At 40.4% G+C, this 25,219-nt stretch overlaps 1 protein-coding gene across 1 annotated transcript in view; it reads left to right on the forward strand.

Annotated features, from left to right (window-relative positions):
- The window catches only part of cdc5l (CDC5 cell division cycle 5-like (S. pombe)), a 77,143-nt gene that overhangs the window by 48,079 nt on the left and 3,845 nt on the right, over window positions 1–25,219 (forward strand). The window contains exons 12-14 of the mRNA XM_069886691.1: window positions 1,199–1,279; window positions 6,243–6,485; window positions 7,963–8,160. Of these exons, the coding sequence (XP_069742792.1) occupies window positions 1,199–1,279; window positions 6,243–6,485; window positions 7,963–8,160 (522 nt within the window). The remainder of the gene's footprint in view (window positions 1–1,198; window positions 1,280–6,242; window positions 6,486–7,962; window positions 8,161–25,219) is intronic.

Consider the following 25,219-nt stretch of genomic DNA (forward strand, 5'->3'; position numbering starts at 1 on the left):
GGATCTTCAGCAACGTGGACTCAATGCTGTCGACCTCTGCCATCTCGAGTACTTCGACGTTAGGGATGAAAGCGCTCCAATGGATGTTGAGGATGGAGCGGAGACAACGCCGGTGGAAGCGTTCTAGGAGCCGTAGGTGATGCCGGTAGAGGACCCATGATTCGGAGCCGAACAGGAGTGTGGGTATGACAACGGCTCTGTATACGTTTATCTTTGTGAGGTTTTTCAGTTGGTTGTTTTTCCAGACTCTTTTGTGTAGTCTTCCAAAGGCGCTATTTGCCTTGGCGAGTCTGTTGTCTATCTCATTGTCGATCCTTGCATCTGATGAAATGGTGCAGCCGAGATAGTTTACATCCGGTACCGCACGGATGGCAGTCTCTTCAATCTGAGGCGCCTGCAAGCTCACACCAAGACACAAGAGAAACTTGTCCGTGAACTACTCTTTGCAGACGATGCCGCTTTAGTTGCCCATTCAGAGCCAGCTCTTCAGCGCTTGACGTCCTGCTTTGCGGAAACTGCCAAAATGTTTGGCCTGGAAGTCAGCCTGAAGAAAACTGAGGTCCTCCATCAGCCAGCTCCCCACCATGACTACCAGCCCCCCCACATCTCCATCGGGCACACAAAACTCAAAACGGTCAACCCCTACTCATACACAGTGGCTATATGATATAATGTCCTATTAATATTAAAGATAAAAAGTTTCAATTTATAAAATTGTGGGGTCCTTTCTTAGAACTTTATTATAATTGGAAGAGTTAAGAATTTATCGTGTGCTCTGCAGATTCACTGTCTGATTTCTGGGGGGGGTCACCATTGCATCCATGTTTTTTTTATTTAATATATAAAGTAACCTTAATTAAAGGGAAGGGGTAAATTAGATGTAGTTTTTAGGTTTTTTTCCTTTTTTTTCTTTTTTCACTTTTTTAATTTGGTTGAACTCAGTAAACAGGTTTAACTTGGTTTTACAAATTTTTTTCAAATTATTGTTTCCTATTAAGGAATTCTCGGCTTAGTTTCATCTTTTTTGTGTGCTTACATGGATACAAATGATTTATATGTGTTTTTTAAAAATACCATGTAAGCTTATATGTTAAACTCAATAAAAATGTTTTAAAAAGAAAAGGTAAAGTATATTTTGTATTTTAAAGCCAAATTTGGGTCAGCATTTTCAATTTTTTATAAATTATTTCCTTTTAAGGCAATGAAAGATGCTGAACGTGAGAGAGAGTTAAAGAAGAGACACCAATCAGTGCAACGAAATTTTCCAAGACCTTCTGAGGTGACTATAAAACAGTATCTGTTTTCATTTGTGAGTTGTACAAACACTGAGTTTAATTGTTTAACGATTTTGTTCAAACATCAAGTTTAAATAATTCAACAGTTCAATTCAAATGTCTTTATCCATGGTTGAAAATGCCAGCTGGCCTGCCAACTCAGAGAAAAAGAAGCCGCCCAGCCTTGTGCTGCTAGTTCTCGAATGATAGTTGGAGAACTAAGTGGCGCGATCTACCCCATGACCTCCGTGCCCCCCTGCCCCCCCCCCAGAAGGACCGAAGTATTGGAATTGGTTAGGTTGTAGATTGAGGGTCGGTTTGGTCATGATGGTGAACATCCTTTGCAGGATGTGCCACTTGCACTGGTGGGTCAATGTTGAAGTGTGCTGGCTTGAGACGGTTTACAGAGACAGTCTCAAGTCTGCCGCCCATGTCGATGATGAAAACCGTGTCATGGCGTAATTTTAAAGTACTTTGTAGGGCCCCTCATATGTCTTTTGCAGAGGTGTACAGTGGGAATCTCAGCTAAGGAAAACATACTGGCAGTCCTAGAGGTTGGGTGGGATGTACGTGGCTGTGAGACCGTGTCAGGATGTTGGGACTGGAGAAAGCGTGCCCACCTTCTCACGGAAACATGTCAGTATGGTTGTGGGCAGTTCTTGATATCCATGGGCTACCAGGATGAAGTCCCCTAGATCCCTAAGTGTGGTGCTATACAGCAGCTTGGTCAAGGAAGTTGCCAGGTCCTCCTCTTTGGCAGTGCGTATGCCTAGCATGACCCACGGCAATTCGTACATCCAGTCTGGGCCTGTGAGCCATGCCTTGAGGGATGCCTTCATGTGCTTGTAAAAGCATTCTACTATGCTGTTTGCTTGTGGGTGGTAGGCCATTATTTGGTGCAGCTTAATGCCAAGCAGCCAGGCCATTGCTGACCACAACCCAGAGGTGAACTGCGCACCTCCATTGGAGGATATGTCTGCCGACAAACCAAAATGGGCTATCCAGTGGGCGATACGTACACAGGTCACAGTGGGGGTTGTTCAAGAGTGGGACAGCCTCTGGCCATCTATTGAATCAGTCCACATTGGTGAAAATGTGGATGACACCTCTGGATGGGGGCAACAGTCCCACATGTCGACATGTATGTGGTCGAAACATCGGAACAAAGTTCTGCAGAGGTGCCTTGATATGTCGCTGAATCTTGGAGGTTTTACAGGGAATTCACGCTCAGGCCCAGTTGTGGACCTGTTTTCACAACCCATACCACATGACCGTGGCTGCAATAAGTTCCTTTGTTGCCTGAAAGGAAGGGTGAGCTAGACCGTGAACCATGCTGAAGATCTGGTTTCACCAGGCAGCAGGAATGATGGGTCTTGACTATCCCATAGGCACATCGCAGAGGAGTGTGGTGTCAGCGGGCCCAAATCTCATGTCCCCTAACTTTAGGTTTGAGATGGCAGTGCAGTTGGTAAGCATCTCTTCATCCTCGCACAGGGTGACTGCCATGGCTGTGTAGTCGACACCTAAGATAATGCATCTGCGACCTGGCTGCTCTTGCCTGCGATGTGCTGGACAGAAGTCAAGTATTCCAAGAAGTAGGTCAGTTGGCACTGCTGTTGGGCTGACCAAGGATCAGACACATTGGTAAAGGCAAACATGAGTGGTTTGTGGTCCATGAAATCCATGAAATCCTGCCCCCAAGAAAGTAGCGGAAATGCTGGATGGCGAGGTAGAGAATGAGGAGCACCTGGTCAAAAACGTTGTATTTCTACTTGGGGAGTCTTAGGTGACAACTTTAAAAGGCAAGGGAATGCCATCTACCATTGATCAGTTGCTCCAGCACTCCACCCATGGCTGTGCCAGATGTGTTGACTGTGAGAGCAGTTGGTGTGTTGGCCCATGGATGTACCAGCATTGTTGCCTTTTCCAACACTTCCTTGGCATTGTCGAATGCACTCGTGGCCACGCTGTTCTAAATGAGCTCTTTTGGCTTGTTGGCCAGGATCTTGAAAAGTAGTTGCATTATCCTGCCTGCTGTTGGCATGAATCGGTGATAGAAGTTGACCAGGCTGACAAATTCTTGGAGTCCCTTCACAGAAGAGGGTTTGGGAAACTTGTGAATGCCCTTGACCTTGGAGCAGGACCACTGCATGCTAGTTGATGTTATGGCTGAGGAAGTTGATAGAAGTGAGGCCAAGGTTGATCGCCAGGCCATGCTCGTCAAGCCTCTGCAGAGCTGTCGGAGGTGTGTGTGTGGTGTTCCTGGCGAGAGCAGCTGGCGATGAGGATGTCGTCAGGGTAGATGAACACAAAGTCAAGCCTGTGGCCTGCCATGACCATAAGTCTTTGGAAAGCTTGGGCAGTGTTCTTGAGGCCAAAAGACATGCGCAGGAACTCAAAGAGCCCAATGAGATGAGAGTCGTCTCAGAGATGTCGTCTGGGTGGACAGGAATCTAATGGTAATTGCGTAGATCTTGGAAAATACCTTTGCATCATCCAGGTTTGCCATGAAGTCCTGGATGTAAGGGACAGGGTACTAGTCAGCTATTGTGACCTTGTTAAGTCAATGGTAGTTTCTACAGGGTCTCGAGCCCCTAGGCGTTTTGGGGGCTATGTGAAGCGGGGATGCCACGTGCTGTTTGAGTGGCATTATGCCTATTTCCTCTGTCGTCTTTGGCCAGTTGAGCTTGTCGGGGGACAGTGTGCATGCATGGAGTGATGGTCCAGTGGTGGGGATATGGTGCTGCACCCCATGTTTGGGGCTAGCTGTTGTGAACTAGGAAGTTGTGATGTCTGGGAAATCAGCTAGGACCTTGGCATACTTGTGATCGGAGAAGGTCACCAAGTCGAGTTGGGGTGCAGTTAATTTGGCATGGCGCAACACGATCGATTCAAATACCTTGGAATTGACAAGACATTGTCCTTTCAAATTGACCTGCAGGGAGTGCATCTGGAGGAAGTTGGCACTCAACAGCGGTTGTGAGAAGTCAGCGATGGTAAAGGTCCTCTTGAAATGGCAGGAGGTGAAGTTGAACAGGATCGTGTGGACCCCATATGTCTTGACGATGCTACTATGGGCGGCAGTCAGGGGAGGCCCCTTCTTTCTGGAACGAAAATCAATACTCGGGGAAGGGGGGGCAATACACTAACCTCCCTCCTGTGTCAACAAGAAAATGCCACCCCAAATGACAATCCCAGATGTGGAGGAGAGCATCTTTTTGGCCAGCCACCATTGCCTCTACCAACGGCCAGTTGAGGCATTTCCCGGATACATGCAGGGTGGTTGGCATTGGTGGGCCCACGGAGCCCCATATTTGGTGGTAGTAGCTCCACTTGTCCTTACTGGTGCTATGCAAGGCTGACACCCTTTCCGTGGAGGCTGGGACCATCCGTATCACCTGATAAGGCACAGCTGCGACCCAGTTGATGGTTACTTCCCCCAGCTGTTTGGCTTGCCATAGTATGTCCGTACAGGCTGCCAGCCATCGGGGGTTAGTGAAGTCGTCATCCGAGAGGAGCAGGAGGATGTCCTCAGGCATTTGCTGGAAGAAAACCTATTCGAAGAGGAAGCAAGTCTTGTGTCTATCCATCAGGGCGAGCATTTCGTTGATGAGTGTGGATGGTTTACGGTCGCCTAGGCCGTCCATGTTCAGTAGTTTTGCCTTCCTGATGCGGCGGGAAAAACCAAATGTATGCTTGAGGAGCATTTTGATCCCTTCGTACTTGTTGGCTTGTGGTTGGTGAAGGGAATCAATGATGCTCTCGGCTGTTTCCTGGTCCAGCGGACTGACCATGTAGTAGTACTTTGTGGCGTTGGCATTTAACTGGCATATGTGGAATTGGGCTTTGGCTAGTTCAAACCATATTTGCGTTTGTGATGTCCAGAAGGTGGGCAGTTTGAGTGAAACTGCATTCTATAGACCTGAATTGTCTCCTTCCATCAGTTTGCAATCCAAAAGAGGCTGTTTTGGATCATCGGGGTCACCATTGTAGTTGTTTGTGAGATGTACAAACACTGAGTTGAATTATTTAACAATTCAGTTCAAACATTAAGTTTAATAATTCAACAGTTCAGTTCAAATGTCTTTATCCACGGTCAAAAACATGAGCCAACCTGCCGACTCAAAGAGAAAAAGAAGCGACCAGCATTGCGCTACCAGTCCGCTGCTTCGAACCCATCACATGCAGGGCTCTTGGCGAGAGCCTGAACCTCTCAATGACGGTTCGAGAACTAAGTGGTACGATCTGCCACAAGTCCATAAAATTTTTTTGTGGTAGGGCTAGATTGATAAACTGGATCACTTGATGGCCTCACTGTTGTCTTCAGACGATGCGGATGCTTGCTTCTACCATGTTAATTAGACTAACTGGGAAACCTTAATGCTTTATCTGTGCCAGGTTATTTTGTGCAGGGGGATTCATTTCAGTAGGGAGGAACAGCTGCAAGGGAGACTGGTATGCTTTAGGTATTTAACTGTATCTAATTATTTTTAATGTTTTTATACCATTTAGGTGTTATGATTTTATATTTCCGCTATAATTGTTCAATAGTACGGTTAATTTTTAAGTTTTCAAATATATTTCAGTGTTTATGAATGTCTGACATAGCTGAAAATTTAGCTATCTGATAAAAGATTTTCTCAGATAAGATTGCCAATTATGCTGTATGGCTTTGCTGATCAAGAATAAACTTTGCCCCAGATAAAGCAGGTAAGGAAGCAGCAATAGAAAATTAATAATGACAAATGAAATGCAGGGAGAAAACAAAGGTACATACAAACATAGTGCATCATCTCTGAAGGAAAAGTACCATTATGCTGTCAAAGTGGCATGATAAAGGGTAAATGAATTGCAGTTAATAATTAGAATTTGTAATATCATGGTTCAGTGTGGTGTTAGTTACAATGAGAAAATGTTCTTTCAAAATATAGAATTGATGTGTAAAGCAAAATTCCCTTCTAATTTTAGGTTAATGAAACCATCTTGCGACCTCTGAATGTTGAGCCACCTCTAACTGAAATGCAGAAAGCTGAAGAGATGGTGAAGAAAGAAATGATTGTCATGCTTCATTATGATACATTGCATCATCCATATGTTGATCAGTTTAATAAAAGAGGGAAAGGAGCAGGATCAAGCACCAGTAATGCTGAGCATATTGCTTTTCTGGACCACAACAGATATGAAAAAATCAACAAAGAAGACATGAAAAGGGTTCGTTAATTATTTAAATTCTTCGTGTAGAGTGTAATCAATTATGTCCATTGAGTGGGCAAAATATGAGAAGACGTGAAACAAAAGAAAATGGAAACCCTATTTTCTGTTGAGGAAGTTCCAAGAGGGCTTCAATTATCAAGGAGATAGAGTTTGTATGTCTGTGGATTGTGGATGTGTGATCCAGAATTTAAAAATGCTAGAAGCAGGCTATCTCCAATTTTGTGGTAAATTTAGGGATTAAAATAGTTATGTGCATGACTTGAGTTCTTGATATGTTGATTCTAAGTAAGTAAAACACTTTTGGGTAATTAAGGACATTTCTTTCAAGATCAATATAGTAGGCAAGTGCAGACTTGTTTGCAATTTAACTGATGATATGCAATCATGCCACTAGATGTCAGTGATGTGTTTGCAATAATGTGCTACTGTATTTGACAAGACAGTAAAATGAATAAGTGGGGCTAGTTGGTCACAATTTGATTACAATCTGCTTTGTGACCATAGAAATTGAAGTTACCTATCAAATCTGATTGCCAATTTTACCTGGTAACCTACAAAAGGAATATTGAAGACAGTAATGCATATTTCTAATGTAAAAAATGCTGGAAATATTCAGCACACAGCATCTGTATTAAGAAATAATTAATTTTACAAGTTGAAACTCTTCAAAATAACTAGGAAAGAGAAAAAACTACAGTAGCTAATGTTATGTGGCGCAGAAGGTTATAGACAAAGGGAATATATTGGATAGGGTGAGACTAGGTGACCTAATTTGACGGTTAAGAACAGTACGCAGAGTTGATCCCAAGCTTCTGGCCATCTTAATTTAGCATCTCATTCCCACTGTGACCATACTATCTGTGGCTTTCTGCACTTTTAAAACTCAACCTTTAGCAAGAGACCCTCCTCTTCCATTTGTCGAATTCACCAACTTTAGATAATTCACTCTTTCCTTCTGTTTATATCAGAACTAGTCATTGTTTTGTCTCAATATTATTTTCTGTATTTGGACCTTCCTGTTAGCAAGAGATTACAAGGTTTTTTAAAATCTTAACTCCCATTTAGCTCTGAGCTTACCTTTTCAAAGTTATTTTCTTTGTTTAATTCATTTACCTCTGTCTTCTTCTTTCTCCCCCCGCCCCCCAACCCTCCCCACTTTTTTGCTATCTAAAACTAGTTTTTTTTTGTCCTTTCCTGTTTTGGTGAAGGGTTCTGAACACCTGATATCAGCCTTTCTCTTTCAACAAATGCTGAGTGTTTCCAGCATTTTCTGTTTTAACATTTTCTGCATTTTTGATCAATATAAATTTGTAAATTATTACTTATAGTATGATGAATAGTGTCAAGAAACAGCAGAAAAAATTGGAATGGCTTGAAATAAAAGCTACTTTAATTTTCTAAAGGAATTGGTAAGATTTTTAGTTTTTAAGTCAGTTCTATCTCTGTCCAACTTATAATTTTTTCTTTTCCACAGGCAGGTGATTTGTTGGCACAGGAGATGGAAGTTGTAAAACATGGCATGGGTCATGGAGACCTTCCCCTTGATGCATATAATCAGGTGTGGGAGGAATGTTACAGTCAGGTGCTATATCTGCCTGGGCAGAACAGATACACCCGTGCCAATCTGGCCAGCAAGAAGGATCGAATTGAATCACTGGAAAAGAAGCTGGAGGTTAGTGCACATCATAAAAAAAATTGGATGATTCAGTAAAAACTGGTAGATTTGCAGCAAGAATTGCCTTCCCCATATAAAACTAAGCTATGTCATATTGTGGTGGAGAATCCCTATGCAAGACATTTTCAGTTTCTCTCTTAATGAACACCCCAATAACACATTGTAGGCAGTTTATCATGTGGCTTCTCAGAAGCATGATTTGCTCGTTGAATGCTTTGAATAAATCTGACCTTTAAGTGTGGATGATCCACATGCTAGTCTTTAGCTTTTATTTCTTAATATTTTCAATGAATAAAAAATTATTTAACTATGCATCAGTTATCATTTATAGAAGAGAGTTCTGATCTTGATTCACTCTTTGCATGATTCTTGACATCAGGAATAGTTTTTCCCTATCAACCTCATTTTGGAAATGATGATCAGACCACTGCCTATATTTCTAAATTCAAGGGAATACAACTAAAACTTGAAAACATTTTTCCTTGTAACTTAACACAGTGAACTGGGTTAAGATTATGGAATATAACAAACAAGCTTATTCCTAAGCCCTGCCTCTACATCCATATTGCTTTATTTAATTGATCATTGCATTGTTGATTTTTTAAAAACTTTTATGTCAATTTCTAAAAGCTACAGGGAGGCCTCTTTGGAGATGTTAGTGTTAAAATCTAGAAAATTGCAAATATATGAACCCCTTAAAGGATTATGCAAAGGTTTCAAACAGTATCAACCCTTCTGAGAACCTGTGGAGATTGGTATAGAAGATTATATTGAATATATCATGTGCTAAAGGAAATGGAAAGTATAACCTTGTATAATTTTTTGGCGAGTTGGTCCCTCAAAAGAGAAATATAGATTTGGTATTTATGAATGCTGTCAAATTCTGGCTGAAATAGGAATAACAAATGCAGGTGATCAGCACTAAAACCTAATTTAAAAAAAATGCCATTAGGTTGTCAACATTTTTTTTAATTTTAGCTTGTGTATATTATGATGCATTTACATTTTTAGCAAAGCTTGTCAGATCATTAATCCACATGTGTTTTTGATTTTGGCCCACCATTGTTTTCAAGACTAAATATTCTATGTAATATTTGTATGTTTTCCCACTGTGCATGTGTAACGTGTCACCATGCATGTTCTATGAAGGTCAGTCCATAACTTAATTTTAACTCTTGTGTTTCACAAGGTAAAACAAAATAGTGTAACATCCTGTTACTGTACAATACATTTCCCTGTATCCAAAACGTTTGGGACCGGTCGCTTTTCAGTTAATGCATTTTTTCATTATCGGAACAATGGCTTCAAGCAGCTCAGTAGCAGTAGCAGAATACGTGTGTCAGCAGTTAAACAACAGCAAAAAAACCCAGACTTTTCGAGCATGAAATAATGCTTATTATGCACCAAAAATCAACTTGATTTCTGCTTACAAAATAAGATAAATGCAACACCAAACACTAGAAATTCTCCTTGATGGGTTTTCAAATGTTTCCTCCAGTGTTATCTCTTTAACAATGGTTTTTGTCTTGGAAGTCTCTTTGATTTTAGAACCTGGCATGATTTCTTGTTCTGATATGAATGCACACTGCTCCAGTCCTTCAATATGTCCCATCACACATTTTCACCATGTCGTCTATAGGCACTTTTTTCTGCAGAGTTGACTAAGTCATCTTCATCACGTTCACCTTGATGCAGAACAATTTCAGCTATAATCACCATCAGTCAGTGAATGAACAACTTACACCGCTGTCCAATTTCACCAACAGCTTGACTTTGAGACAAACATAAATGCTTCCTCTTTTTCTTTTCACTAACCTCCATAGTGCTATCTGCAGACCTTTTTGCCATTTGCAACTATATCTTTGTACAGTACACGAGAGCTCTTTTGTTATCAAAATGGTGCCAACAGAGCGTCAGAGCCCCATGTGGGCAAGTTGGGCGATAAATTTTTTTCAACTTGTCGTCATGTTGGCGCCACAAAAAAAATTGGTATTTGGATCATTTTGGTATGCAGAGCCTTAGATGAGGGGAAACGTACTGTATTTGCAAAGTTTAAAATTTTGGAATTAGGTAGGATGATTAACCTTTGGCTTTCTGTCTGTAATTGCACTGTAGAGTTTACAGAGTCTCATGAGGTCTGGGCTTAGAAACTCACATTACACCTAGCCTCCTACTAAACCCAATTTAAAAGCAATTTTCTAATATTAAGGAGATGTCCTTTTGCTCTATAGTACTATTGTGACAGAGGTGCACCAAAGAAGAGGTACAAGGACTGCCTAAAGAAATCTCTTGGTGCCTGCCACATTGACCACCGCCAGTGGGCTGATATCGCTTCAAACCGTGCATCTTGGTGCCTCACAGTTCGGCGGGCAGCAACCTCCTTTGAAGAAGACCGCAGAGCCCACCTCACTGACAAAAGACAAAGGAGGAAAAACCCAACACCCAACCCCAACCAACCAATTTTCCCTTGCAACCGCTGCAACCGTGTCTGCCTGTCCCGCATCGGACTTGTCAGCCACAAACGAGCCTGCAGCTGACGTGGACATTACCCCTCCATAAATCTTCGTCCGCCAAGCCAAAGAAAGAAAGACTATTGTGCTCAGAAGTTCCACAATAATTTCACCCTTTTAGGGAAAATCTAATGTGATGGGTGGCAATCTATAAGGAGAAAAGAAAAGCACAGGAACACACCATCTGATTTACCAAGTTCTTATAGTTGAGAGCTACTGCACTTAAATATTTTGAGAACAGTTTTAAGACCTGTAATAACTGATTTTTGGAGTCAATTAAAATACCTTTATTGGCTCATTTTAAAATAGAAGCAATACAAAATGTGAGGTAAACAATAAAATCTCAGATGCTGAGGTCTACTGTGGTACATAAGAACTAGAGAAACTCAGCAGGTCATGCACCATACATAGGAAGTAAAAGATAGTTGCTCCCATCGGGGAAGAGATACAGGAGTATCAGAGCTAGCACCACCAGGCTGAGGATCAGCTTCTTCCCATGGGCAGTAAGAATGCTGAACGAACAAAGAAACTGCTCACACTAACCATTCAAGACTTATATGTGCAAACAATATTTATTTGTATCGATAAAATACTTGTTTTGCTTAAGTATTGTTTGAATGTGTGTTATGTCTGCTTGTGTGTCCGCATGTTTTGCACCAAGGACCGAGAACGCTGTTTGTACTTGTACAATCAGATGACAATAGACTTGATTTGGACCTGAGCCTTTCTTCAGGAGTAGCAAAAATCAGACAGACACCTAAATAAAATGGTCAGTGGGTGAGGAACACAGGCTAACAGATAGGAAGTAATAGGTGGATGCACCTGAAAGAGTAGAAGAGAAAGAAGCTGAGAAGTGATGGGAGAGAGGGCAAAAGGTTAATAAAGAGCTCTCTGATAGAAAAATGGGGTGGGGAGCTTCAAGAATGGAGATAGAGGGATGAGAGAAAGAGATCAAGGGAAGGAGTTGATGGAAATTGGAGAAATTGATATTGATTCCATCTGGTTGGAGACTACTGAGCTGAAAGATGTTTAAGATTCAGAATAAAGGCATAGATGAAATACGCTTTCAGTTAGTGAGTTTCAGACTCAACTCCAAAAGCAAAAATAACTTCATAAGGCAGAGTTTTTTTCAATAAATGATTAACCTCTCTGTCAAGGGAAACTAGTCCTTTCTGCTTGCCCTGATCAGTGTCTTCATAATTTATATACCTTAATTAAATTTCTTGTCAGTCTGCAGACTAATCCTAGATGAGTGAGTCTCTCCCCATAATCATAATTTACCAGTTTTGACAACCTCTTCATTGATCTCCATTTTACCTTCCCTGGAACTTTCATATTTCAGTGGCGAATCTGTGAAATTCGTGGCCCGTTGAAGCAGTGGAGGCTACCTCAGTAAATGTATTTAAGACAAGGTTAGATAATGATTACCAGCCCCCCCACATCTCCATCGGGCACACAAAACTCAAAACGGTCAACCAGTTTACCTATCTCGGCTGCACCATTTCATCAGATGCAAGGATCGACAATGAGATAGACAACAGACTCGCCAAGGCAAATAGCGCCTTTGGAAGACTACACAAAAGAGTCTGGAAAAACAACCAACTGAAAAACCTCACAAAGATAAGCGTATACAGAGCCGTTGTCATACCCACACTCCTGTTCGGCTCCGAATCATGGGTCCTCTACCGGTACCACCTACGGCTCCTAGAACGCTTCCACCAGCGTTGTCTCCGCTCCATCCTCAACATCCATTGGAGCGCTTACATCCCTAACGTCGAAGTACTCGAGATGGCAGAGGTCGACAGCATCGAGTCCACGCTGCTGAAGATCCAGCTGCGCTGGATGGGTCACGTCTCCAGAATGGAGGACCATCGCCTTCCCAAGATCGTGTTATATGGCGAGCTCTCTACTGGCCACCGTGACAGAGGTGCACCAAAGAAAAGGTACAAGGACTGCCTAAAGAAATCTCTTGGTGCCTGCCACATTGACCACCGCCAGTGGGCTGATATCGCCTCAAACCGTGCATCTTGGCGCCTCACAGTTTGGCGGGCAGCAACCTCCTTTGAAGAAGACCGCAGAGCCTACCTCACTGACAAAAGGCAAAGGAGGAAAAACCCAACACCCAACCCCAACCAACCAATTTTCCCCTGCAACCGCTGCAATCGTGTCTGCCTGTCCCGCATCGGACTTGTCAGCCACAAACGAGCCTGCAGCTGACGTGGACTTTTTACCCCCTCCATAAATCTTCGTCCGCGAAGCCAAGCCAAAGAAGAAAAAGAGATAAATTTTTACATAGTAGGGGAATTGAGGGATATGGGGAAAGACAGGTAGGTGGAGATGAGCCTATCATTAGATCAACCATGATGTCATTGAATGGCCGAACAGGCTTGATGGGTTAGATGGCCTACTCATGCTCCTAATTCTTATGTTCTAAAGGTAATAATATTTACATCTTCTCAATTTCCAATGTCTTTAGTGATCTTTGGGCACATATTCCAAAATTCTTGTGCTCCTTTGTGCTGCTTAGAGCCTTGCTGTATGTTGGGTATTCACGTGCCTTTATCTCTGAAATCATAATCTCACACCTTTACGGAGTGGATTCTGTTTATCATTTCAGTGTTCACTTAACCAATCCATTGATAAAATTTTCCAGCCTAAAACCGTTTTCCTAACTGCCAAATTTTGATACTATCAGCAAGATTCTCTATTTGCATCTCTATGTTTAAATGCAAGATTAAAATTTTGCAAAAAGCAAGGAGCTTGGTACTGGACACTGCAGAATTTCCATATACAAACACTAAAAGGCTCGTTCACTATTATGTCTTGCCTTCCCCCGGAAATTTTTAAAACTGCTTTGCCTTTTATTGAATTTTTTGTCATTTATCAATCTGTCATGTCTACCTCAACAAATGCTTCTGTCATAATCCCTGATTGCAAAAAATTGAGGAAGTCAGGCATATATAGTTTTCCATCAATATGTCCACATTGACAGGCCTCGATGAACTTGTACTCCATCCATATTAATGGTGTATGCTGTAGTTCAGAACTTCTGATAATTTGCCCACCAATGTTGTTAGATAGACTGGCCAAAGTTAGCATATTTATAATTCTCCAGTACCATTCTGTAGGCGAAGAGATTTCAAAATTGATGGGTAGCATGTGCTAGTTCCTCCCTGGTTCATTTTGTGAGCCTAGTCTCTGATGTATCCATTTTAAACAGTGCTCGGCTATCTATCTCTCTCTATGTTTGTCACATTTTTTTCTCAGTGAAAATACAGGTATACCCTGCTTCATGAAATTAGAGCATTCCTACTGAACCTTTTGTAAGCATAAAGCAAAGAAGCGATTACCATTGATTTCTATGGGGAAAAAATACTGAGTGTTCCCAGACCCCAAAAATAACCCACTAAATCATAACTAAAAACATATAAAACCTAAAACAATTCTAACATATAGAAAAAGCAGGAATTATAAGATAAATACACAGCCTATATAAAATAGAAATAATGTAAGTACAGTGTAGGTTCACCTCCCAGAATTGGGAAGACAGCAAAGTTAGACAGCTCTGCCGACCAGCTGCTGCTTTTCCATAAAAGCGAAAAACCTTTGGTAAAAGCGAACACAGGTTTCTTTGTAAAAAGCAAATTTCCGTAAAGTGAATATTCGTAAAACAGGGTATAACTGTATCAATATAATTTCCCCTCAGTCATTTCCACAAAGATACATTTAAAACTCTACATGTGTTGTGTTTAAACCTTTGACTGTTTTGCCCAACTGTCATCTTAACCCCCTTCATAGAGTGAGAGCAAAATTTTCCTCGGGTGCATATATTGCTGAACCATAAAGAATCTGTTGAATTTAAGGTAGAATTGGACTTGCATCTGTTTTGCACGTTATGGCTTGTCGAACAATGTTAATTATCCGCAGAAATGATGCAGCTCTCCAGCAGGGTGCAGCATAAGTCTGCTTCTGATGAAGGCATATTTTTAAATCAGAACTTAATCTTATTTCATTTTTTACCAACATAATTGCAAATAATGACTTAACTTGCATTGATGCAAGTAGCGAACTCAAAATGAAGCCAACGAGCAAATCTCTGTTCCTACCAGTCTGTAAAATCTACAGTGAAATATTTGACTTGTAAGTTACCTGCACATTAACTTCTGGATTCATTATTTAACTCTTAGTCATTGTTTTGGCTTTAGTATTAAAATAACTGTTAAAACTAATCAATAAAATGATAATTCAGACTTAAATAATATTTTTTGCCTGCAATTTTATCAAAATAGTATTACATTATATAATCCCCTTTTGTGCTTCTTATTTTAGGATAATCTCATTGTTTCAAGTGCATACATTTATAATTTCTGAAACAAAATGAATGGCAGGAATCTAATACGTACATTAAGTATAGAGAAATAATGTTTCTTTTTTTAACTTCTATTTTTAGAGTTGAAAAAATAAGCACAACGGGATTGCAAGGATAACATGTTTTATTTGTATCCATAAGGATAAGTTTCAGTTAATCAAGGAAGTTATTCACAAAGGGTGGATTTGTTTAAAACATCTTGGCATGGAAAAGTGGGAAGTAGGTTGGAAATCATTCACTTGGGTAGTTCTAAGAATCAGGCAGTAGCAGTTCTATTCAGAGAATTTTCCTCTTGGTATTGAAAACAGCTGCAGACCACACTGCAATAAACATTAACTCTTAAGGTGAGCAATATCTAAATATTTTTTGAGGGAAAACCAATAAACAAGCATATTCAAAGTGGAAGTCATTTCATTGATGTTTAACTCCAAACTCTTAAACTATATTTTAGTAAAAATTTCAAATCTCTGTCATTTTGCATCAAAAATTTATAGCATCCCAAATTAAATGAAGGATGGTTTTGAGGCAGTTTTACTGATCTTGTTTCTTTTCACAATGACAAATTAGAAATAATATGTCATTATTTTCAAAAAAGACAGATGGGTTGATTTTTTTTTAAATTTAAAATCTCAGGCTTAAAAATTCCTCCACATAACTCCAAAAATAAACAGTTCTGTTCAGTTGAAAAGTGACTTTGATGAGATTGGAGCAATATTGTACCAGTGAGAAACCTAACTCCTGTATTTTTTTGTGGAATTTTTACTCTTGAACCTTGATCTTGATGTAAAACTTTCTCAGATGACATCAACAATAATGCAGTGCTCAAAATTCTCTAGTGTGATTTTTTTTTTCCAAACTGACTGAACTGAAAAATGAAAGTTTGATTTAATCACAGGACAGCTACATTTTACAAACTTTTCCTGAACCTGTGGTATTTAAAGGGCCAACACTTGAAAATTGCATTTTTGTCCTCTCAGAGAAGTATGGCCTCCAATAACCTTAGATACACAGCCCCACACAACCTCTTGTATATGCCTGGACTTTTTTTGATGTGGAGGGCCAGGTCACAACTCCCCAATCTCACAATCTTACCAAGTTGTCCTTGTTTATCTCTGCTCCACTTCAGGTTCATTGTTCGCAGTTGTGAATGGTGAATGACCTTGTGGATTGCCTGTATCGCAGGTTTCCTCAAAGTTCTGGCACTCCCAAAGATCTCCCTGGTAACCTCTTGCCAGGAGCTCCCAGCTGTCACTTCAGAGGTTGTCCTGGCCCTCCTTTCACTTAGTACATCCCTCCTGCATGCTCATTCTGTCAGTTTCGTGTGTCTCATTCAGGGAGCACTTTCTCATTTCCCAACAATTACTGCAGTATCTTTTTGGTAGCAACACTCTCAAAGCTGAAAATTGCTACTCGTGTTGTGATAGGTTCTTTTAAAAGCTGGCAGTTGATATTGTAACTGCTGAGCCAAATGCAGCTGCGAGAACTTCTAATGGTGTAATGGAGTAAGACTACAATGAATTTTACTGAGTTACACAGGTAAACCCAACAATGCTGCTCATTGAACCTTCCAAAAGAAGTTCACAAACATTGTTAGGATAACCCAAAGCACTATTTTAATGTACTACAGTAATTTTTAGCCAAAGTCTTGCAGAAAGAATACTCGTCAAGGTGACTGGGTGACCTTTTCTGCTTTTATTTTTCTTATGGTCTATACTTCTATTTGGGTATAATGCACAAGTATCTTTATTATTCATTTAAAAATGAGATAGTAAGTGATCAATGACATCATGTTCATGTTAGGGTGAAGAGCAAGACCAGCAAATTTAGGGAGTCCAGGATGAAGGAAATATTAAGGCCATGGTTTGGAAAAAGAAGAGGAAAAATTCAAGTTTAAGCTTCCATATCACACAAATTGTTCAGTGAGTGTAAGATATATAGTAGTGGACTTGAGAAGGAAATCAGAAGGGCAAAAGGAGGACACGAGATGGATCTGGCAGGTAGGATAAATGAAAATCCCATGAGATTCTAAGAATAAAAGGATGCCAGGGAGAGAATGCCAATTAACGATTAGCACCCCACAAGAGATGGGTGGCATTTTAAATGAAGAGCCTTGGAACATATTAAGATGCAAAAATCCCCAAGTCCTTACCAAGAGCATTCTCAGACTTTTGGGGAACCTTGGTGAGGCCATTGCAGAGATGAGTGCATCATCTTTGGTCACAGTTGAAGTTCAAGATGACTCGAGGATACCTAATGCTGTACTGTTATTTAATCAGATCTGTGGAGGCAAACTCAGGAACTATTGACCAGTGAGCTTGACATCAGTACTGCTGGAAGGGATTCTGGGGAACAGGATCTATTCACTTGACTGATTAGAGGAAGTGAGCATGGCTTTGTGCATGGGAAATCATGTTTCACAAATCTGAGGGTTTTTTTTAAAAAAGTAACCAGAAATATTGATGAATGGAGGGTGGTGGGCATTGTTGATGTGGGTTTTCATAAGGACTTTGGTAAGATCTTGCAATGCAGGCTTGAGATCTAAGATGAGCTGGGCTAGTTGAATTCAAAATTGGCATAGTGGAAAGAATCAGAGGGTAGTAGTGGAGAGATGCTTTCTCATTGTACGCAGTGACCAGTGGGGCGCTGCGGGGATCTTTGCTGAGCTCACTGTTATTTTGGATGTCATTATAGTTGACATGATTAGTACATTTGCAGATAACACCAAAACTTGTGGTATAGTGGACAATGAAGAAGGGTATCTGTTTACAACAGGATGAGTGGGAAGGAGGGCCAAGGAATGGCAAATGGAATTTAACTTATAAATGTGGAGTGTTGCACTATGGGAGGTCAAAACAGGGCAGGATTTGTACAGTAGATGGTAAAGCCAGAAGAGTGATGTAAAAGAGAGAGACCAAGGAATACAGTTGCATGGTTCTCTGAAAGTGGAAACTCCAGCTGGGGCACTGAAGAAGGCATTTGCCATTCGTGTCTTTATTGGACGGGTATTCAGTACAAAAGAGTAAAATACTAAAGTATGCAGGCGCTTTGATTGAAGTAAAAACGAAATGCTAGAAAAACTTAGCAGGTCAAACAGCGTACTTTATAGAGCAAAGATAAAGATACATTAACAATGTTTCGGGCCTGAGCCCTTCATCAAGGTATGAGCAAAATGTAGGCAGGTACCTGAATATAATAGTGCAGAAGAGGGTCAGGGGAGGAGCACAAGCCAACAGGCAGGAAATCAGAGTGGATAAGAGAGGAAGGGCAAAACAGAAAACAGGCGGACAATGGTGGACTGTGAATGGAGAGACAAGAGGTGGAGAGCTGTAGGAAAGAAGACAGGGATGGGGAAGAATGAGAATGGGAAGTGGTCTAGCAGAAACCAGAGAAGTCGATGTTAATGCCACCTGGTTGGAGAGTATCCAGATGGAATATTTGATATTGCTCCTCCAATTTACGGATGGCCATAGACAGACACGTCGGTGTGGGAGTGGGTTGCAGAATTGAAATGGTTGACCACTGGGAAATCCCTGCCATTGATGCAGACAGAGTGAAGGCACTCAGTGAAGCTATCTCCCAGTCTCTGTTCAGTCTCTCCTATGAAGAGAAGGCCACAATGGGAGCTCCAGATGCAGTAGATAACTGCTGCAGATTCACAAGTGAAATGTTGTCTCACTTGAAAAGACTGTTTGTGGTGAGGGAGGCGGTGTGGATGCAAGTATGGCATATCCTACAATCACAGGGAAAGTTGCCAAGGGGACAATTAGTGAGAAGGGATAAGTGGACAAGAGAGTCATGGAGAGAGAGGTCCTATGGAAGGCAGAGAGGGGAAGATGTCTGGTGGTGGGATATCATGTTGTAGGTGATGGAAATTGTGTAGGATAATATATTGGACGCAGAGCTTGGTGGGGTAGTAGATGAAGAAAAGGGAATCCTTTTTGTTGCATCAAGGGGCTGAGGGGCCTAGAGCAGATATGCAGGAAATGGAGGAGATGCGAGTAAGGGCTGAGCCAATATAGAGGACGCCATGGTGTTTGAGGAAGGAAGACATCGCAGGCAATGTAAACTGGAAGAACTCATCTTGGGAGTGGATGTGATGGAGATGGAGGAAATGAGAGAAAGGAATCAAATCCTTACAGGGGGCTGGGTGTAAACAAGTGTACTTGTGAGAGTTCGTAGGTTTGTAAAAAATGTCTGTAGAAAGTTTGCATCCTGAGATGGAGACTGAGAGATCAAGAGAGGGGAGAATGTTGCCAGAGATGAACCAAGTGACTTTGAGGTTGGGACAAAAGTTAGCAGCAAAGTGAATAAAGTTAACAAGCTTATCATGCATGCACAAGGCAGCACCAATGTAGTGGTCAATATAGAAGAGGGAGAGTTGAGGAGCCTTGCCTGTGTAGACTTGCAGCGTGGATTCTCCATGTTGCAGACATTCAAAGCCAAAAAAAGGCAGGCATAACTGGGACCCATGTGGGTAACCATGGCTACTCCTTTGACTTGGAGAAAGTGGGAATCAGGATTTATTGTCATGAACAAGTCATGAAATTCAATGTTTTTGCGGCAGCGTCACAGTGGAAATATACATATTATAACCATCTTACAAGATTGCTATAAAAATAATAACAATAATAGTGGTCAAAAAGTAAGACAGTGTCTTTGATTATAATTATTCAGGAATCTGATGGCTGTGGGGAAGAAGCTGTCCTTGTGCCTCTGAGTGTTCATCTTTAAGCTCCCCAATGGTAGTAAAGTGAATAGGACATGGCCTGGGTGGTGTGGGTCTTTGAGGATAGAGGTGGCTTTTTTTAAGACACCACCTCATGAAGATGTCCTCGATGGAGTGAAGTCTGATGCTTGTGACATCGCAGGCTGAGTTAACAACCCTATGGAGTTTATTCTTGTCCTAGAGTTGGCGCCTCCATACCAGGCAGTGATGCAACCAGCTAGAATGCTCTCCACAGTTTGCCTGTAGAAATTTATGAGAATCGTTGGTGACATACCAAATCTCTTTGGACGCCTCACAAAGTATAGCCACTGGTGAGACTTCTCTGTGATTGCATCAACGTGGAGGCTCCAGGACAGAACCTCAGAGATGTTGACACTCAGGAATTTGAAGTTCTTGACCCTCTCCAGTACTGAGCTCTTGATGAAGACTGGGTCATGTTCCCCTGACTTCCTCCTGGTCCACAATCATCTCCTTGGTTTTGCTGACATTGAGCATGAGATTGTTGTTGTTACACCATTCAATGAGCTGATCTATCTTCCTCATTGTTGTTTGTTAATGTGCTTACAACTCTGATGTCAATAGCAAATTTGTAGATGGCATTGGAATTATGCATGGCATTGGCTCAGCATGCATCCTTGGGGTGTGCCTGTGTTGACGATCAGTGAGGAGACATTGGTTCAAATTCGTACTGACTGTGATCTTCCAACGAGAAAGTTAAGGATCCAGTCCAGGAGGTGGGGAGGGGAGGGGGTGAGAACAGAGGTCTAGAGTTTGTGCCTTCTTGACCAACACTGAGGGAATAATGGTATTGAAGGCCGAGGTGTAGTCTCCGAAGAGTAGCCGTACGTATGAATTGCTATTTCCGAGTTGATCCACAGCTGAGTGGAGAGTCAAAGAAGAAAGTATTGAGGGTGAGAACAAGTTGTGCCAGGGGAGCGAAGATGGTGGAGGAGGGGGACTGGTTTGATTTGTATTCAGTACAAAGTTGGGACGTTGTCATACAACTATGCAAGTAGTTGGTGAGACTGCAGTTGGAGTATTCTGTGCAGTTTTGGTCTTGCAGCTGTAGCAACAATGTCATTAAGCTGGAAAAGGTGCAGAGGATAGTCACAAGGATTTTGCTGGGATTGAAGGGCTTGAGATATAAGGAGAGGCTGGGTATTTATTCTCTGGAGTGTAGGAGGCTTATATAGAGGAATATAAAAATCATGAGGAGTATGGATAAAGTGAATGTTCACTGCCTTTTTCCCCAATGTTGATGATTCTAGATTAAGAGTACATAAGTTTAAAGCGAGAGGGGAGAGATTTAAGAAGGAAGTGAATGACAACTTTTTTTGAGGGTAGCGTGTATCTTAGATAAGTAGCCAGAGAAAGCTATAGAAGTGGGTACAATTACAATGTTCAAAGGACATTTGGATAGATATATGGATAGGAGGAGTTAAAAAAGATATGGGCAGAATGCAGGCAAATGGGATGAACTCAGAAAGCCAACTTGGTTGGCCTGGACGAGTTGGATCGAGGGGCCGCCTGTTCCATGCAGTATAACCTTTACTGTGCCTCAAAAAATATGACATACATTGACTCTTCTCCACCATTTGATTCATAGCAGATGTATTGTTTTTTCTCAACCCCATTTTCCTCATAACATTTGACACTCTTACTAATCAAGAATCTATCATCCTGTCAATTGAAAATAACAGAATGAAATGTTTCTAGGTATTCCATATTTATTTCTCAATTGTTCAAATTACATCAATTGATCTTGTTCATAACAATCTTCAATATTTTAATACCCTTACTAGACCAGATAATTAAAATTCAATTATCCCTTGGAAAAAGGTACAAGCTGATTTTTGAATTGGGGTATCTTGGATGATATATTTCCTTTTATTCTAATTTCATATTTCATCTTCTCCCAAACAATAATCATGTGTTTCAATAATGGTTTCTCTTTAACTCCAGTTAATAATTTTGAATCCCATTTATATATGAATTCCTCTGCTATTCTCTCTTGTTGCAGAATAAGTTAATACAATTATGAAATAAAATGCATCTTAAGGGATAAAGGTTAGGTTGTGGGTGTTTAGGTATTAGTTTACAATCTGCAAGTGACATTAACATTACACAAAAGACATCTCATTTGAAATGCAAGAGCTATGCCTAAGTGTAGGCTCCATGTCTGCCATTGACTTTACAGAAACCATGAAGAGGGCCTGTGAAGACTTCACAAGTAGGTGTTAATTGGACTGATGTTGTAGAATTGAAATGGCCTGTTTGAACAGATGTCCAGGCTCGGAAACTGACTTCTCTTTTATTGCTAAACTGGTGCCAGCGATCCAAGTATCTAGTTGAAGTCTGCTGTTCTAAAAGGGGTCATGTGGTTTTGCAAACAGAGTTGCCATTCTTTGGGGGGGCAGGGAAGGAGAGAGAGAGAGAGCCTACTGCAGCAGTTGGTGTTGAAGACTGTAAGTTTGCAGACCTGCTGCAAGACCCCATCTCAAGGCGGATTTTCAGCCTGTCTGTAGTCAGTTACAGAGACTTTAGCTGGTTATTGTGTTATCATTTGGAAAAATCCATGAGGGGACAAGTTTCTTTGGCGAGACACTGAAGTGGCTGATTGAAGGAGATCAGTTTGTGTGTGTCCAAATAACAACAAATATCTCTCTGAAACCATCAAAGATCTTCCTTTGCGGTAACAATTTAAGTTAAAGTACCAGAGCCTGGTGAAGATCATAAATGTTACATTCTGTGCACAGTATGCAAATTGCCTGATACCAGTGAACTTGGAGAAGTGAATGATTAGACAATGAAACAAAGAACTTTCCTGAACACATACACGTTACATATACGTGCACTTAGAATTAGAAGTTGGGTGGGGGGGGGTGTTAAAGTTGATAATTAATTAAATATTGATTATTATGTATGAAGAAAATTAAAAACATTTTTGTTTAAGTAAACATTGTCCTGGTGAATTTCTATTGCTGCTGGGGTTTTTTTTTGGGAGTCCTCTGGGCTCGTAACACTCCTATCTCTTCAAAGAGAGAGGCAAGGAATGGCATTTGAGCCACTTGTAACTTAAACTTGTAATCCTCCCAATTCATATTTCCGTGATAATCTTTTACTGCTTTCAATTGAGAGCATGTCTAAGGGAAAAGGTAGGTTTAGAAATGCGGATATCTATTTATAATGAGTTGGAATCTTATTAGGAGAGGAAATATCAAAAATATTACTTCTGCAATATATCTTTTAATGCAAGAAGGAATTATTAAACAGGGAGTGGATAAATCTAGACAGAAATGGTTATTTGAATATTATAATTGATGAGCAAAGATGGTTAGATTTTTGTCAAGATAGTATGATAAATACTATTAATGTAAGATATAGATTAGTTCAGCATATTTTTTTTTACACCAGCTATATTGAACATAAAAATTGAACAGAATGAAATCAGATATATCAGATCAATGTTTTAGGTGTGGCGAAGAGATAGGCACTTTCTTGCAAGTACAGTATTTCTATTAAACCCAGATTTATTTCTATTGGGAAATATAGAAGGGGCAAAACCCACATTAAAATTGTCAATATATCAAACAAAATTTATTAAAATAGCATTGGCAGAGGCAAAGAAATGTATGGCAGTGACTTGGAAATCAACCTCATATTTAGATATGGGAAGATGGAATGCAGAAATTTAAAGCTGTATTCCTTTAGAGAAAATTGCATACAATTTGAGAAATAAATATCTGATATTTTTGCGAATATGGAACCCATATATATGATTTTATGGTATAAATGTGTAGAAATGTTCTTCCAGCCTCTTAAGACCTATGTTAGCATTCTTCCTAAAAATGAAAATGATCATATAAATCTGTTGATTTCCAGAGTGTTTGGAGGGAGGTGGGGGGGGGGGGGGGGAATGCTTCAGGAAATCCATGATACTATAAGGCTTCTTTCTCTTTTTCTTTTTTCTATATTATATATAACTTTCTATATACATATATATTCTTTATGAGGGTTAGGGAAGAGGAGGGGTTATAACCATCATGTAAAGAATGAAATTTTTTTCAATTTAAGTACTCATTTTATTGTATAATTACGTGTGTAAAAAATTTTAAATAAAATATTTTTAAATAAATCTTTATCCTCTGCTTTAAATATGCCCAATGACTTGGTCTCCACCATTGTGTGGCTGAAGATTCACCACCGTCTAGCTGAAGATTTTTTTTATCATCTTTGTTCTTAAGCAACAACATTATATTCTGAGGCTGTGCCCTCTGGTCCTAGACTTTCTCACTACTAGAAACATGTCCACATACATTCTATCCAGCTCTTTCAATATTTGGTAGGTTTTAATGAGAATCTCCTCATCCTTCTAAATACCAGCGGGTATAAGCTCAGAGGCATTGAGCTCTCCTCATACATTAATTCTCTCCTCCCCAATATTATTTTTGTAAGCCTCCTTGGGCCCTCCCCATGCCAGCATATGTTTCCTTGGATATAGGGCTCAAAACTGTTCCCAATATTCCAAATGTGGTTTGACCAAAGCATCAGCATTACATACTTTTGTATTCTTGTCTTGGCAAAGTGAATGCCAACTCTGCATTTGGCTTCTTTACTGCTGACTCAACCCTCACGTTAACCTTTGGGGAATCCTACACTGCGACTCCCAAGTCCCTTTGGAGCTCTGCTTTCTGAATTCTTTCCCCAATTAGAAAATAGTCTATGCCTTTGTTTTTCTTCCAAACAGTTTCCCTTCCTGTATTCCATCTGCCTCTTCTTTGCCAATTCTCTCAACCTGTCCAAATCCCTCTGCAGACTCTCTTTCCACCACACTTTTTGCCCCTCCACTTGTCTTTGTATTATTCACAAACCTGACCACAAAGCCATCAATTCTGTCATCCAAATCATTAATATATAAAGTAGTGGACCCAACACAGCCATCCAGAAAAGGCTTTGCTCTTTGCTTTGTCAGTCAGCCAGTCTTCTATCCATGCTAGTATCTTTCCTGTAATACGTAATGAGGAACTCTAGGGTTATTTTATAAAAATCTAAGCATATTTGTTTTACCCACATAGAATGACTCAATTCAGGACAATAGTAAAGCATTTTTAGACATATTCAAAGTAAATATAAGCAAGGGTTAAAAAAAATGAAACTACTAAGAGGAGTTTTTTTAAATAGTCAGGGAAAGTGTGAAAAATTACTTATTCACAAGACTCCACGTTGCTTGATTCTGAGCTATTGGGGCAGATGTTTATATTGTAGAGAGCACTTTCATTAGTTTATTTTAATATAAATCAGCATCAGTTTTAGTCAGAAATCCAATGCAAGGTGAAATTTTCATGCAGTTCATTATTTCAGGTACAGCTCCAAAACTTGTAATTGAGGATAAAATAATATTTTCAATTAATTCTTGCTTCACTGCTCCCTCTGCCATTAAAGTCATCACAC

This window comes from Narcine bancroftii, chromosome 6 (genome assembly GCF_036971445.1).
Source record: "Narcine bancroftii isolate sNarBan1 chromosome 6, sNarBan1.hap1, whole genome shotgun sequence".
NCBI classification, from domain to species: Eukaryota; Metazoa; Chordata; class Chondrichthyes; order Torpediniformes; family Narcinidae; genus Narcine; species Narcine bancroftii.